The 13,062-nt window shown below is 44.5% G+C and overlaps 1 protein-coding gene across 7 annotated transcripts in view; it reads right to left on the bottom strand.

Moving 5' to 3' along the window:
• SERGEF (secretion regulating guanine nucleotide exchange factor) overlaps positions 1–9,362 on the bottom strand; it is a 218,041-nt gene extending 208,679 nt beyond the window's left edge. For all 7 annotated transcript variants that reach the window (XM_027115258.1, XM_027115262.1, XM_027115259.1 and 4 more), the window contains exons 1-4: positions 9,283–9,362; positions 5,659–5,794; positions 4,309–4,464; positions 3,240–3,334 (exon numbers count right to left, since the gene is read on the bottom strand). In XM_027115258.1, coding sequence (XP_026971059.1) covers positions 3,240–3,334; positions 4,309–4,464; positions 5,659–5,794; positions 9,283–9,342 — 447 coding nt within the window. In that variant the 5' untranslated portion in view covers positions 9,343–9,362. The remainder of the gene's footprint in view (positions 1–3,239; positions 3,335–4,308; positions 4,465–5,658; positions 5,795–9,282) is intronic.
• Positions 9,363–13,062: the final 3,700 nt, after the last annotated feature.

Genomic DNA, 13,062 nt, shown 5'->3' with positions numbered 1-13,062 from the left:
GGAACCAGCCCAGTTGAGCCTCCAGCAGACCTCGTGCAGCCTGGCTGACTGCAAAGTCATGAGACCAGCTAAGCTGTTCCCAGATTCCTGACCCTCCAAAACTGTGAGATAATACATGCTTGTTGCTTTAAGCTGCTGAATTTTGGGGTAACTTATTACACAGCTATAGATAACTAATACACATCTCTTCTTTAGGAAGAACATCCCCAATTCCATCAGCCATCACCTAGTTTCAAATTCCCTCCCCCTCTTGGTTTCTCTCCTCTATGCTCTGGTTACTCAGTCTCTCTCTCTTAAGGGACTGTATATGCACCAATCACAGCCCCTATGGGACCTTACCATATTTGCTTATTTACAGATCCACAGTGTCTTTCTAAACTTTAGAGTCCTCAAGGGCAGGGTCTGAGTCTTATTCACCTCAGTGCCCAGGGCCTAAGAACCAAACCCACACCAGGACACAACATCCTAGATGCAGTGTGACCAGCACAAAGAAGGACAGAGCTCTGGCCTCCCTTCTTCTGGAGACTATATTTCTATCAATTCAGCCCACAATCACATTAGCTTTGTGGAAGATCAAATCTTACTGCTCATACAATTTGAATATACCACCCTTAAATTTTTTTTTTACCTTTTCAAAGCTAACTGAAGGGCTTTACATGCGGAGTCACTCTCTTCAAACCAACTTACCTCAATTCCTTCTTCTCCATCCCCACTACTGCTGCTTTCATTTGGGGCAGGATCATCTCTCATCTGGATTATTAGCAAGAGTTTTCTGAGTAATCTTCCTTCAATCCACCCCCCACACTATCCCATGAGGCCCCTCTCTAACTCACTGTTAGAGACACTACCTCCCTGCCTGCCCGATCCCTACTGGCACTTCTACCACTTCCTTATATTCCAATCATACTAAACTGCTTGCAGTATCCCAAGCCCTCCTGTTTTATGCTCTATACCCTAGTTCACAAAGTTCCTTCTGTTTGTAATGTGCTTCTTTTGTACCTACTCTGCACATCCTTCTATCCCAAGCCAGGGAAATTTCTACTCAACTTTCAAGATTCAGCGTAAGTCTGTTCTCACCCCACCTTCCCCTAAAAAGAGTCCAGTACTCTCTTTCGAGGCTATACATGCATCTATCATAGTTCTAACATGGTAATGCATCTAGGTACTTCTGTATCTAACATGTACTACTAAACTACAGGCCCTCGAACGCTAGGATTGGGTCTTACTCACCTTTGTCCCCCCTGCCTAAATACAGCACCTACACACAATAGTTGCTATTAAATAAATGAATGAATTTCTCTTATACTTCACTTTGGCACATTCCTCCCATTGTTCTATAAGATACAGTGCGTCAAAATGTTTTTACCTTCTGATTCTGTCATCCAACATATTTAACCATTGCTCTCTCTGTCTTCTTTAACCATGTGACTTAAGCTAAATTAATTATAACTTATACATAGTGTTCTTAAAAAGCTACCTATTTGCAACTAGAAGCTGTAGCACTTCTTACAACAGGGACTACAGAGTCTAGACTTCCATGCATACCATGTGCTACAGACTCAGTGTCTGTGTTCTTAGGAAATGCACGTTGAGACCTAATCCCCAACACATAATAGTATTTGGAGGTGGGTCCTTTGGAAGGTGAGTAGGTCATGAGAGCAGAGCCCTTATGAATGGGATTAATGCCCTTATAAAAGAGACCCCAGAGAGCGCCTTTCCCCTTCTGGTGGCATGTAAGGACACAGAAAAAAGATGGTTGTCTATGAACCAGAAAGTGAGCCCTCACCAAATATCAAAAATGCCAGTGCCTTGATTTTGGACTTCCCACCCTCTGGAGCTGTGAAAATTAAATGTTTGCTGTTTAAGCCATCCAGTCTATAATATTTTTGTTAGAACAGCCCAAACCATGACCCCAAATAATACCCCACAATACCAGCAATTAGAATTCAGCAAAGTGATAGGAGCAGACCTAAGCTCTCTCCAGTGAAAACAGATCTCCCACTCTTAGTCACTGTTTAAGGAAATTAGATATGAGTGGAGCAGCTTAGGTGGTGAAACTCATTTTAGATTCCAGCATAATTCCTCTAAAAGTTCGCTTACAATATAATCTTCACAAAAATGTGTACATTTTAAGTATGATGCAGTGAAAAGAGCTCCGAACTAAAACCAGGCGTCCTATCTTACACTTGTGCTGTCCAATATGGTAGCCTCTAACTACACATGGCTGTTGAACACTTGAAATGTGACTAGACTGAATTGAGATATACTCTAAGTAAAACATGTACACCAGAAAAAAGTCTACATATAAATGAAAGAATATAAAATATCTCATTAATAAAGTTTTATATTGGTGACATATAAAATGAAATAATAATAGTTTGGCTACATTATAATAGTTTAAAAGTTGTTAAAATTAATTTTACCATGTCATACCATGACTTGGGTGAAACTTAAAAACATCATGTGAAGTAAAAGAAGCCATCCACAAAAGGCTACATATTGTATGATTCCATTTATGTGAAATGCCCAGAATAGGCAAATCCACAGATACAGATTAGCAGTCATCAGGGGGTGGGAGGGGAAAATGGGAGTTAACTGCTATTGGGTACACAGTTTCTTTTGTGATAATGAAAATGGTCTAAAATTAGATGATGGTGGTAGCTGCACATCTCTGTGAGTATACTAAAAACCACTGAAACATACATTTTTAAAGGGTAAATTTTATGGTATACGACTTATATCTCAATAAAGCTGTTATTTTAAAAATTAATTTCACCTTTTTTTTTTTTACTTTTTTGAATGGCACTGCTAGACACTTTTAAGTTACATATGTGGCTCACATGACATTCCCACTGGACAGTGCAGGCCTATGCCATCTGCCTCACTTACTGTCTTTAGGCGAGTCAATTCCCACTGGACCTATTTCTAACACAGTTTCCACTATGACGACTTTTAGAATTGTAAAATGTCATTAATGTCATTATAAGATATATTACTTTTATTGTTTTATTTCACAAAAAATTATAACATGCATGAGAGCTAACAGAGGCTTTTCACTCACAATATCCATCCCTCCAACCTAATTTTTCCCAGGAGAACCTGAGTTTTTCAACTTAAATTCTAACTACCCCATGGGTTTTCAGGGGCCCAGCCAGTCTTTTAGTCCAGGGAGGGATAACTGATACCTGGAGACACTTTCACAGTACACAGGCAAGCTCAATATTAGGGGCTGTCCTTACCTCAATGGCCTGGGGGACCACACATCTTCGAGGCCCATGAGGAATTCCTAATTGGCCAAAGGAATTGGATCCACATGATAGAACTTGACCATTTTCTGCAAAATAGAAATACTTGAATTGCAAATCTAAGAAGTAAGACAACTGTGACAAATGGGTAAATGCTGAAGGATGAGAAGAGCAAAAGGAATGAGAGGAGTGAGTGGGGCCCTGGGTTCCAGCACATTCAGTCCATACGCCCTGCTCTATCCCCCTAGGAACAAAAACAGTGGGCACTGGGCTAAGCGTTTTACACAGGCTATCCACTACACCACCTAATTAATGACAAGTTAGCTGTGGAGAATGCTTAGCCATGTGCCTAGTGTTGGGATGGAGGATACTTATCTCCCACTTTTCATATTTCCATGAGATGGAATTTCCATAATTTTAATATACTCCAGGCCTTTCTCCCTGCCCTTCCCCATTCTCACTGCTTTCTAGGGGAGGATGGGTAACCTAGCCAGTTGGTGAGTTTGGGAGAAGGAACAGGACAGTATAGCTTTGGCACCTTCCTCTCAGGCACTCTGGGCTGACACATAGTAAGGGCTTCCCCTACGGCAGAGGCCTAGAGTTTGGGGAGTGGGTTTGGATCAGAGGAGTATTAGCAGAACCTCTTGGCCTGACAATTAACCTTGCCCTCCAATTTAGCCTTTATCAGCAAAAAGCTGATAATTTGATCTCTACTTGTCTGACTGCTCTGTGATTGTCTCACAATTGATCCCAAATGTGAGCAAGAAACAGAGTGTTACCTACTGACTCCCTACAACTCTGACACAGGCCCACACTAAGTACTTCATAAATGAGAGCTATTGTTTAGATTCTAATAATTACAGTCCAGATTTTCCAGCCCTATCTCCTTTACTGTTAAAACCCTCCTTGCAAAATGCACCCTGCAACTTTCCTTGACAACCAGAGAGAACACTTGTGTGTGTTTTTAAATACAACGAGGATTTCATTTAATCAGGGCCCAACATCATGCACTTCTCACCCAAAGCCTTTGTGGTGATAAAGATTTACCTAGGAGTACACTCACCTGTAAGTATAATGGTAAAATCCCAGCCACAGGCCACCTGTTGGATGGGACATCCAAGGAGGGATTTGCAGGGGGTAAAGTACAGGACATCCTCGGTGTGACCAAGCCCCAGTTGCCCATCTTTGTTCAGGCCACAGACAAAAAGGCTTCCTTCATCTGCAAAATATAAAGGTTTTAGTGGTAGTGTGAACAGGGGAAATTACAACTGCTAAGATGAGCAAAAGGATTTCATTAATTATTTGGAGTCATGGACCCAACTAACTTTTTTCCCACCCAAGTTAATAAGCCATGCATGTTAATGTGTTCTGGACCAAATGGCACAAGTCCAAGGGGCTCCAATCTAACATCTAAATGGAAACTCCAAGTCCTACAGCAGTGGCCAATCAATTACCAAATTGAGCATCTGCCGTAACAATAAAAGCCAACGTTTATTCAGGATGCAGAATGTGCCAAGTACTCTTCTGAGGGCCTCAGGCGTGGGGCTGACTTATCCTTCAGGCACAGTGCCTGGGGCCCACCATACTTGTAGAAGCCCACAAAAAGGTTTTAATCTAATTTTTTAATAAAAAAATATATGTAATAGGAATATATAATACTAAATCTAGCCTGGATTATATTAATCTTTATGTCAGTGCAGCTGTAAACATAATTTTAAATATTTCTTTATGGAAGGAGGTGTCCACAAAGGCAAAAGTGTCAAGGACTCATGAAAGTCATAATACAGCCCTGTTAACTCATTGTTTCTCATCATTATTATCACCATGTAACAGAGAGGCAACTGTGGCACAGAGAAATTAAGTAATCTGCCCAAGGCCACACAGTTAACAATTAAGAGAACCAGGATTTAAACCCACACGGTTTGATTCCAGAGTTCATGTTCTTAACCAGGATGCAATATGCCCTCCTTTGCAATATTATAGCGCTTGTAGTACTTATTAAGTACTATCCTAGGTACGCTGAGGGAAGATTATGGAAAATATAAAATTCTTGCTCTCAAGGAATATTCGACTTAACTGCCAAGACTTCTAACTCATATATGAAAGTTAAATATCAATCTATGGTATAAAATGTAATATATGTTGCAACTCGGCCACTACTTGTCTTGTAACCTTAAGCAATTTTCCTCTCTGAGGCTCATTTGGAGAGCGGGCGAGGGGAAAAGAGGGGTGGCCTTGATCTCTGAAATCCTTTCAGCTCTGACAATCTGCCATTCTCTGATGGTAGCGTGATTCCTTCACAAAAAAGTTGTCCTCTGCAAAATACAAAAGGTTGAAAGATAGTAATATAACACCCTAGGGGAGAATGTCTAAATAAGAAAATGAGAGAAAATATATTCTTGAAGGAAGTTACCTGTGACAACAGCAGAGTGACCCCCTCCTCCCGTGATCCTCTTGACACATCCAGGATTACAGAAGTCGCTCAGCTGCTGGGGCAAAAGCACATCTTCCTTGTGGCCAAGGCCAAGTTGCCCATAGCTATTTGCACCCTAGGGATAAAATAAGCCAAGGACGAAAAACTATGGGAACCCCAACTGTCAATTTGAATTTACCTGTCCCTATCTTTCTCACCCTCACGTTCCTCTCAGAGCTTATAACAGATGAGATTTCATAGACTCATTCTTAAGAAGTTGTTATACGCAACCCACACTTGGACGGTGGCCCCATCCCCAGAACACCACGATTTCCATGTGAGAGGAGCTCTCAGCATCCACAACTCATCCAGTGATACTCTTCGCCTTCCCCTTCCAATGCCCCAGCCTACATGTGTTGCCCTTAGGGGACAGCATAGGAGTTCCTTCTGATAAACGGTAATTATCTAGGGAAGCCACGGAAAGAAATAATCAAGAAAAATAGGAACGAAGTGGGTGGGAAATACGCTAGGACTAGTTCTTGTCCCATCTCCCCACACCCTCACTGGGAAAACTGGCAATGACTTTCTGGAATCAAAGTTAGCTGAGGATTTTGTGCCCTCAAGCAAGGCACACCATTGTTATTTCATTTGAAACAGGTGAAAGAGGTTGGCAACAACCTCTAAGGGCCTTTCCAAGTACAATGTTTTGTTACTGTAAGATTCACGTGGTGAGATTCCTCTAAGGAAACAGATTTCCCCTTGATGGGCAATATGTCTGTTGTCGTTATTATATGATAAAGGTCCAGAATCCCTAATCTGGAACCCTTGCAGCCAGATGTACTTCAGACTCAGAATTTTATAGACTTTAGAAAAGTAATACAGTATATAAATCATATACACTGCTGCAAGGTCTGGGAGCAGCACCCCATAAGTAAAACAGTATTATTTCTGCAGTAAACAGTACAAATAGTTAGTGGGCAAAGACTATAAACAGCCTCATGTCAGGTCAGTTCTGGGTTTACAGAGCTTTTTGTATTCAAAATTGAAGATAAGGGATTATGGACCTGCAGGGAAAATCTTATTAAGATTCTGGAAATCCTTATAATTTCTCCAACCACCGACTGCTGGTTGGTTCTTGAGTAGTAAAATTTTTAAAATGTGTTTGTTTTTGAAGACACCTGAATGAAAAAAAGTGATTTAAAATAACTACCAAAAAATGCATACATATATACAAACTCCTGCCCCTTGTGGTCTATTCCACAGCCATCTGGGCTGCAAGGACTCCATGCTGGACGAGGGAGCCATGCAGGGACACAGGTCCCAGAGGCCCTCAGGGCAATATTAGCAACCAACTACTGAGTGCTTCTCTGTGTGCTGGGCATTCCCCTTTAATTCCACAGGGTGCGGGGCATTATCATTCATTTCATAGATGAAGAAACTAAGGCTCAGAGAGTTAAGCAACTCCATGATGGCAGGAGCTTTGTTGTGCTCACTGCTATTTCCCCCACATCTGAAATGGTGCTGGCCCAAAGAAGGTGTGCATATATTTTACAGTGAATTAATGTAAGACCCTATGAGTCCCTCAGGAAAGAGCAAATGAAAGACTTGCACGGTGTGAAGTGGAAAGCATGTGCAGAGGATTTCTCTGTTAGCCATGAGATCTCCATGGCTGCCCCATTACCAGGGCTACAGGTTGCTGAGCCAGCATTATGAGATTCAAACAATGGCACCAAATTTTTGTAATGCAGCAAGAGGCCCTAAATCCATGATAAAGCAAAACAAAAGGAAATTTTAATACAATCTATTACAGCTGTATTTGCCTTCCTTACAAACACTCCAGACATAAGACACACACACACACACACACACACACATATCCAAAAAGGTAAATCCCCTTGTTATGAACTGAATTGTGTTCTGCTGAAATTCATTTGTTGAAACCCTAACGTCCAGTACCTCAGACTGTGACTGTTTTACGAGATATGGCCTTTAAAAAGGTAGTTAAGCTTCCATGAGGTCATAAGGATGGGACCCTAATCCAATATGACTGGTATCCTTATAAGAAGAAACACATGAATGCTCCCACCCACAGAAAAAGCCACATGAGGACACAGCAAGAAGGAGGCCATCTATAAGCCAAAGAGGCCCCAGATGAAACTAAACCTGCTGACACCTTGATCTTGGACTTCTACCCTCCAGAACTGCGAGAAAATAAATTTCCATTGTTTGAGCCTCCCAGTCTGTGGTATTTTGTTATGGCAGCCCAACGAACTAATACACCCCTCCACACAGATAATGCCTCAGGAAAAAAATACCAGCAAGCCTCCAAGCACAGCAACGAAGTTAGGTTCAACAGTATTTTTGCTTCAGTACTGACAAGGCCATATATGAAAGGCTTTTTCTGTCAGATGTTTCCTGTCTACACAGACCCCAGTCCCTGGCCTGGGATAAGCACCCACCCAGGCACACATTCAATCCCTAATTCCACCCCCAGCTCCAGTGCCACCCCAAAGACACAGCCAGACCACCTCGGGCCACACCACGCTCTCCCTTCTGCCGGTCTGCAGCAGTCTTGCACTCAATAAATGCTGCCTGGTACTGATAATCGCCATTTTGTAAATTAGTCTATACATACTGGTTGTAACAGCAGTAAAGGTCTTATTCTCTTCCCCCCACCGCCCCCAACACGAGAGCTGGAAGTCTTTCACTCTTTTGTTGTTCCCAAAAGACCAGCACCTAGCTCAGCACACAACAGGTACTCATTCATCCATTAGTCAACAAATATGTACTGAGCACCTTACAACGTGCCAGGCACAAGCCAGGCACCATACAAGACATGCACGGCACCCACCCTCATGACGCCTACATTCTGGCCAAGGAGACCGACATTAACAAGTTATACGTTTCATTACAAGCATGTGCTATGAAGAACTACAAGACACTATGTTTGTTCCCGTGCATCTGGTCGGCTGCCTGCCACACACTCCTGTGCACAGACCCTCCTCTCTTCCAGCCACGACACATAAAGATGACCCTGTCTCTCAATGCTCCCGTCAAACCGACACCAGCGCAGACTCCCACACCCTCCGTGCAGGCAAGACCCGGTCACAGCCGAGTATCAGTAACTATGCAGGGTCTCCGCCTTGTGCACGGCCCAACACCGCCGGCCCCACACCAAAGGCTGCTCCGGCCAGGCTGGGGTGGGGCTGGGGAAAGGCCTTCATCCTCCTGGCAATGGGAGGGTGAAGGGCACAGGTGGCCCCACGGGGCTCTGGGACGGGGAGATCCTCTCTCCACAGAGCCCTCCGCTCCGCCTCTCCCGGCGCTATCCGGGCCTGAAGTCTGTCGCGGACCCAGACGCTCTGTCCTGGAGGCAGGTTCTTCCCACTGCGCCGCCGCCCCTCCGGTCTGGACCCCACCACCCAGAAGCCTTAAGTCACCCCATGAAAACCCTTCCCTCCCCGCCCTCTCCTCCTCAGCCCCCAGCCCAGGATCCTCCAACCCGGAGCGCCTCTCGGACCTCGGCTGCCTGGCCCCAGGACCGCCCACGCCGAGGCCGGGCGCTCCCAGCGTCTGTGCGCCCCTCAGTCCCAGCGGCCAAGGCCCGGAGGCGGAGTCACGTACCCAGGCGAAGAGCGCGGCCGCAGCAGGGGCGGCTGCCGTGGCGCTCGGCTCGCGCTCCATGCTGGAACGCTCCGACGGCACTTCCGGTGGCGGGGGGGGGGGGGGGGCGGGCGCGGGGGGGGGCTCCCGGGGGGAGGGGCGGGCACGGGGGAGGGATTGGTGTCTGAGGTATGGGGCAAGCGCGGGGGCGGAGCGGGGGCGGGGCCCGCCTGGGGAGAGGCTTGCCAAGGGACGGGCCGGCCTGGGGTGGGATTGGTGACTTGGGTGTGGGGCCGGCACTGGGAAGGGTCTGTGGTTGGAAGGGGGCCGCGCAGTGGGCGGGGCCGCGGACCGCTCCCTCTTGCTGCCGCTAACCTGGCGCCGGCGGGAGAGAATAAGTACCTCGCGGAGCCGCCTCCCAGTCACGCAGTCCCGGCGCGCTCTGAGCGTCTCCGCCCGCGGCCTCCGGTCTCGCTGGGACGCTCTGCCTCTCTTTCCCTCCTCCCCTCGAACTCCTTGTGTTGAGTGAAAATTCTATACGAGTGCACTACGCTCAAAAGTTCACAAAGCTCCCTCAGGTTAGAGTCCCACGACAGCCCAGAATGGCTGACAGGACGGGGATTGCATCACCCTTTGATGGGGAAGAACTTGAGCCTGGGAGGGGGTGGAAAGAGTCCTGACCCAGTGTCTTAGGGCGAACTGTCTTTGGGCCCGCTTTGGTGTGCAGTTTGCAAAATCGGAGGGAGCTTCCTGGTGGGCGAGTGTAGTGTCTTGCATCGTTGCCGTCGCCCTCAGCGCCTGGCACGGAGCGAGAACACACACCCGACACAACTAAGGAGGCTGGTTCTCACTGACTCCTTCCCGGGGCGGCCTTCTAACCCTCAGCGCTCCCAGCATGGCCCTGGCCCGGATTCCGATCATCAAGGTAATAACTTGGATAATAACTGGATAATTTTCACCCACCAAAAATTTTCATATAAAATGGCTTTTATCAGACACCCTCATACACTACCGGTAGGAGCTAAATAAGCACAATTTTTCTGAAGGAAAATGTGGCAAAGCATATTAGGAATATGAAAATAGATACTTAGATATTTAGCTAGTAATTCCACTTCTATTCCTCTATCACAAGAAAAAAATGGAACTATGCACAAACCCTTAGACTGCAAGTTATTCATTATGGGGTTACATATAATAGTAAAGAACTTAGAAACTACCTTAAAATCCAAAATCAGATTGATTAAATTATATAGCCATGCAATTGAATACTAGGCTGCCATTAAAAACATGTTCTGGAAGATAATAAATAAGGGAAATATTCATGATATGTCATTAAAGTAAATATTATACCAATTTTACACACACACGCACACGCTGGGTGGTGGATTACAGGTCATTTTTATTTTCTTTTTTGTACTTTTTGTACATAACCCACATTTTCCAAGCCACACATTATCTGTGGGTACAAATGGGGTCACATTAAAGAAGATAATCCATATTCAGTAGTTCTTGACCCTTCTACTGACACAAGCCTCCAGTACTCATCACCGTTTATGCCTGGAGGCCCTGAGAAGTGTCTCCCCGAGCTCTTACAGTCCTTCCCATTCTTCCACTCCACCCACTCCTTGGTGTTTCTGCCTTAAGACCACTTAAGGGCAGCACCTCACCTTTACCTCTCCAGCCTGTGGCATCTTGAGAACAGGGAGGACCATGCTAATAAACATGCAAACTTTAGAAAGGCAAAGCAGCTCTTCATTCTCAAGAGAACTTGATGTGCAAAAACTATACTGTTTGCTGACTGTTTTATGAGTGGCCTTTTTTATTCTGACCATTTTTTTTTACATCTTTATTGGAGTATAATTGCTTTACAATGGTGTGTTAGTTTCTGCTTTATAACAAAGTGAATCAGTTATACATATACATATGTTCCCATATCTCATCCCTCTTGCCTGACCATTCCTTTTAAGCATGTGTGATAGTGTAAAAATGGGACCCTTCCCATCTCCATTTTGGCTAAGACCCTAAGGTATTAAGTGCCAATACCTCCCACATAATAAAGTGAGGTACAAAACCACCAAAGCAGAACCTGAGAATGAGGTGTCTAGAAATCAGTGTATGGCTCCCAGGCTATGAAAGAGGTTGGAGAGGCTGAGAGAGCATTCTGATAGGATGTGTGGCGGTAGTTATCAATGTGCTGTGAGTCTTGCCCATCTCGTGTCTAAGGAAAGGCCTGCGTCAGCAGGGCCACTGAGAGAGCTTGGCATGTATCCCTCCTGATTGGGGCCGGGCAGGCAGCTGTCCAGTTCGTGCTGAGAAATGTCCAATGGCTTGTGGCCAGATAACTGCTCTGAGAGTTCAGCAAAGAGATTGATGCTTTGGAGAGGTGTTTCATGCCCAGAGGTCTTTTATGTCTTTTTTAAGACAAAGAATGTCTGAGTATCTCCCATGTGAGTGTTTCCCAAGCATGAGCAAATTGGCCAGGGGATGGTTTTAGACCCAGCCCAAGGGAATTTCTGGAGAGCTGAAGGGACACCCACAGGAGAGTTGACTACTAGATTCCTAGAGGCTGAGCGAGATGAATTCAACAGCCCAGTCAGAGAGGTGTGTTTACCCACATCAAGAGATCCCAAGAAATAAGAAGCGGGAAGGTGTTTCAAAACACCCACAGAGAATGAGTCAGCATTAAATACTTACCAAGTACAGAAAGCACATATGCCAACTCACAACAGTATCAGACCAAAAAGAACTTGCTACTCCTTACCTCTCCTCCCCACCACCATTCCCAAACCCTGGAGAAGCCAGAGGCATCCTTGTGAGCAAGAAAAAAGGAGCGAGAAAATAAAGACACAAAGCACACCTCTTCCTTTCTCAGTTCTAGAGAAGAAGAAAAACTTTAACCTTAAAATCTAATGTTTTGAACTTTTACAGAACACTGGAATTTGAAAATACTGAAATGGGGGGGCGTGGAGAGGGAGATTAGAAGCTAAGGACTTAGAGTGAGCAGAAAATTCAAGACAGGGACCTGAGATTTCATCCAAAGGGGCAAGAAGGAACTACCCAGAGTCAGTTTTCATAGAGAGAGGGTCTGGAAGGATACAGTTTTTTTCCAATTTCATCCCTTGAATATACATGCATCAATTTATATTAACTGTAACTTTAACTTACAGTTATATTATTATGTTATATCCCATAATACAATTCCTTGGAAGTGTTGAGATGGGTTGAAATGCAGCTACGATTTCACCTATGTACATACCACTGACAAGCTCTTCCCATTAGCAGCTTGGTTGAGTTGCAGTTCTTGAATGGAGCTAGATTTAAATTGGTATCACTTTCAGGTGATTTGTCTCCCCATAAGAGGAAAATATAAAATATTTCAAGTATACAGAGTATCTCTCTATACTATACAGGTTAGGGAATTTTTTCTTTTAGATGATCTTATTTGATCCTCTCAATATTACTGGTATGATAAGTATTGTTGGAATCGTTATTTTATAGATGAGAAAACTAAGGCTCAAAGAAGTTAAATGAGTTACTCCAAGGTCAGATTTCCACTTTAAATGCAGATTAGCTAGCTACAGACCAGTTCTCTCACCAAAAACAATTAGAAAAACTGGGGGGAAATATTTTTAAAATCTGTTTCAAGTCATCGGAGAGCTATCAAAGCAGCCAGAACTTGGAGGGCCAAGATCTAAAAGCTGAGAGATTATATTTGGCACTACTTTTCTGCTTGAAGCATTTGCTAATTAGCAAGCAGTGACTTGGAGGCTAAGAAACTGGGCTGAAAGCAGCAGCTGAAAA

Source organism: Aethalodelphis obliquidens, unplaced genomic scaffold (genome assembly GCF_003676395.1).
Source record: "Aethalodelphis obliquidens isolate GAN/ISIS:26980383/991018 unplaced genomic scaffold, ASM367639v1 scaffold14, whole genome shotgun sequence".
NCBI classification, from domain to species: domain Eukaryota; kingdom Metazoa; phylum Chordata; class Mammalia; order Artiodactyla; family Delphinidae; genus Aethalodelphis; species Aethalodelphis obliquidens.
Note: the sequence above shows the minus strand (reverse complement) of the source record. Positions and strands in the feature narration are given on the sequence as shown.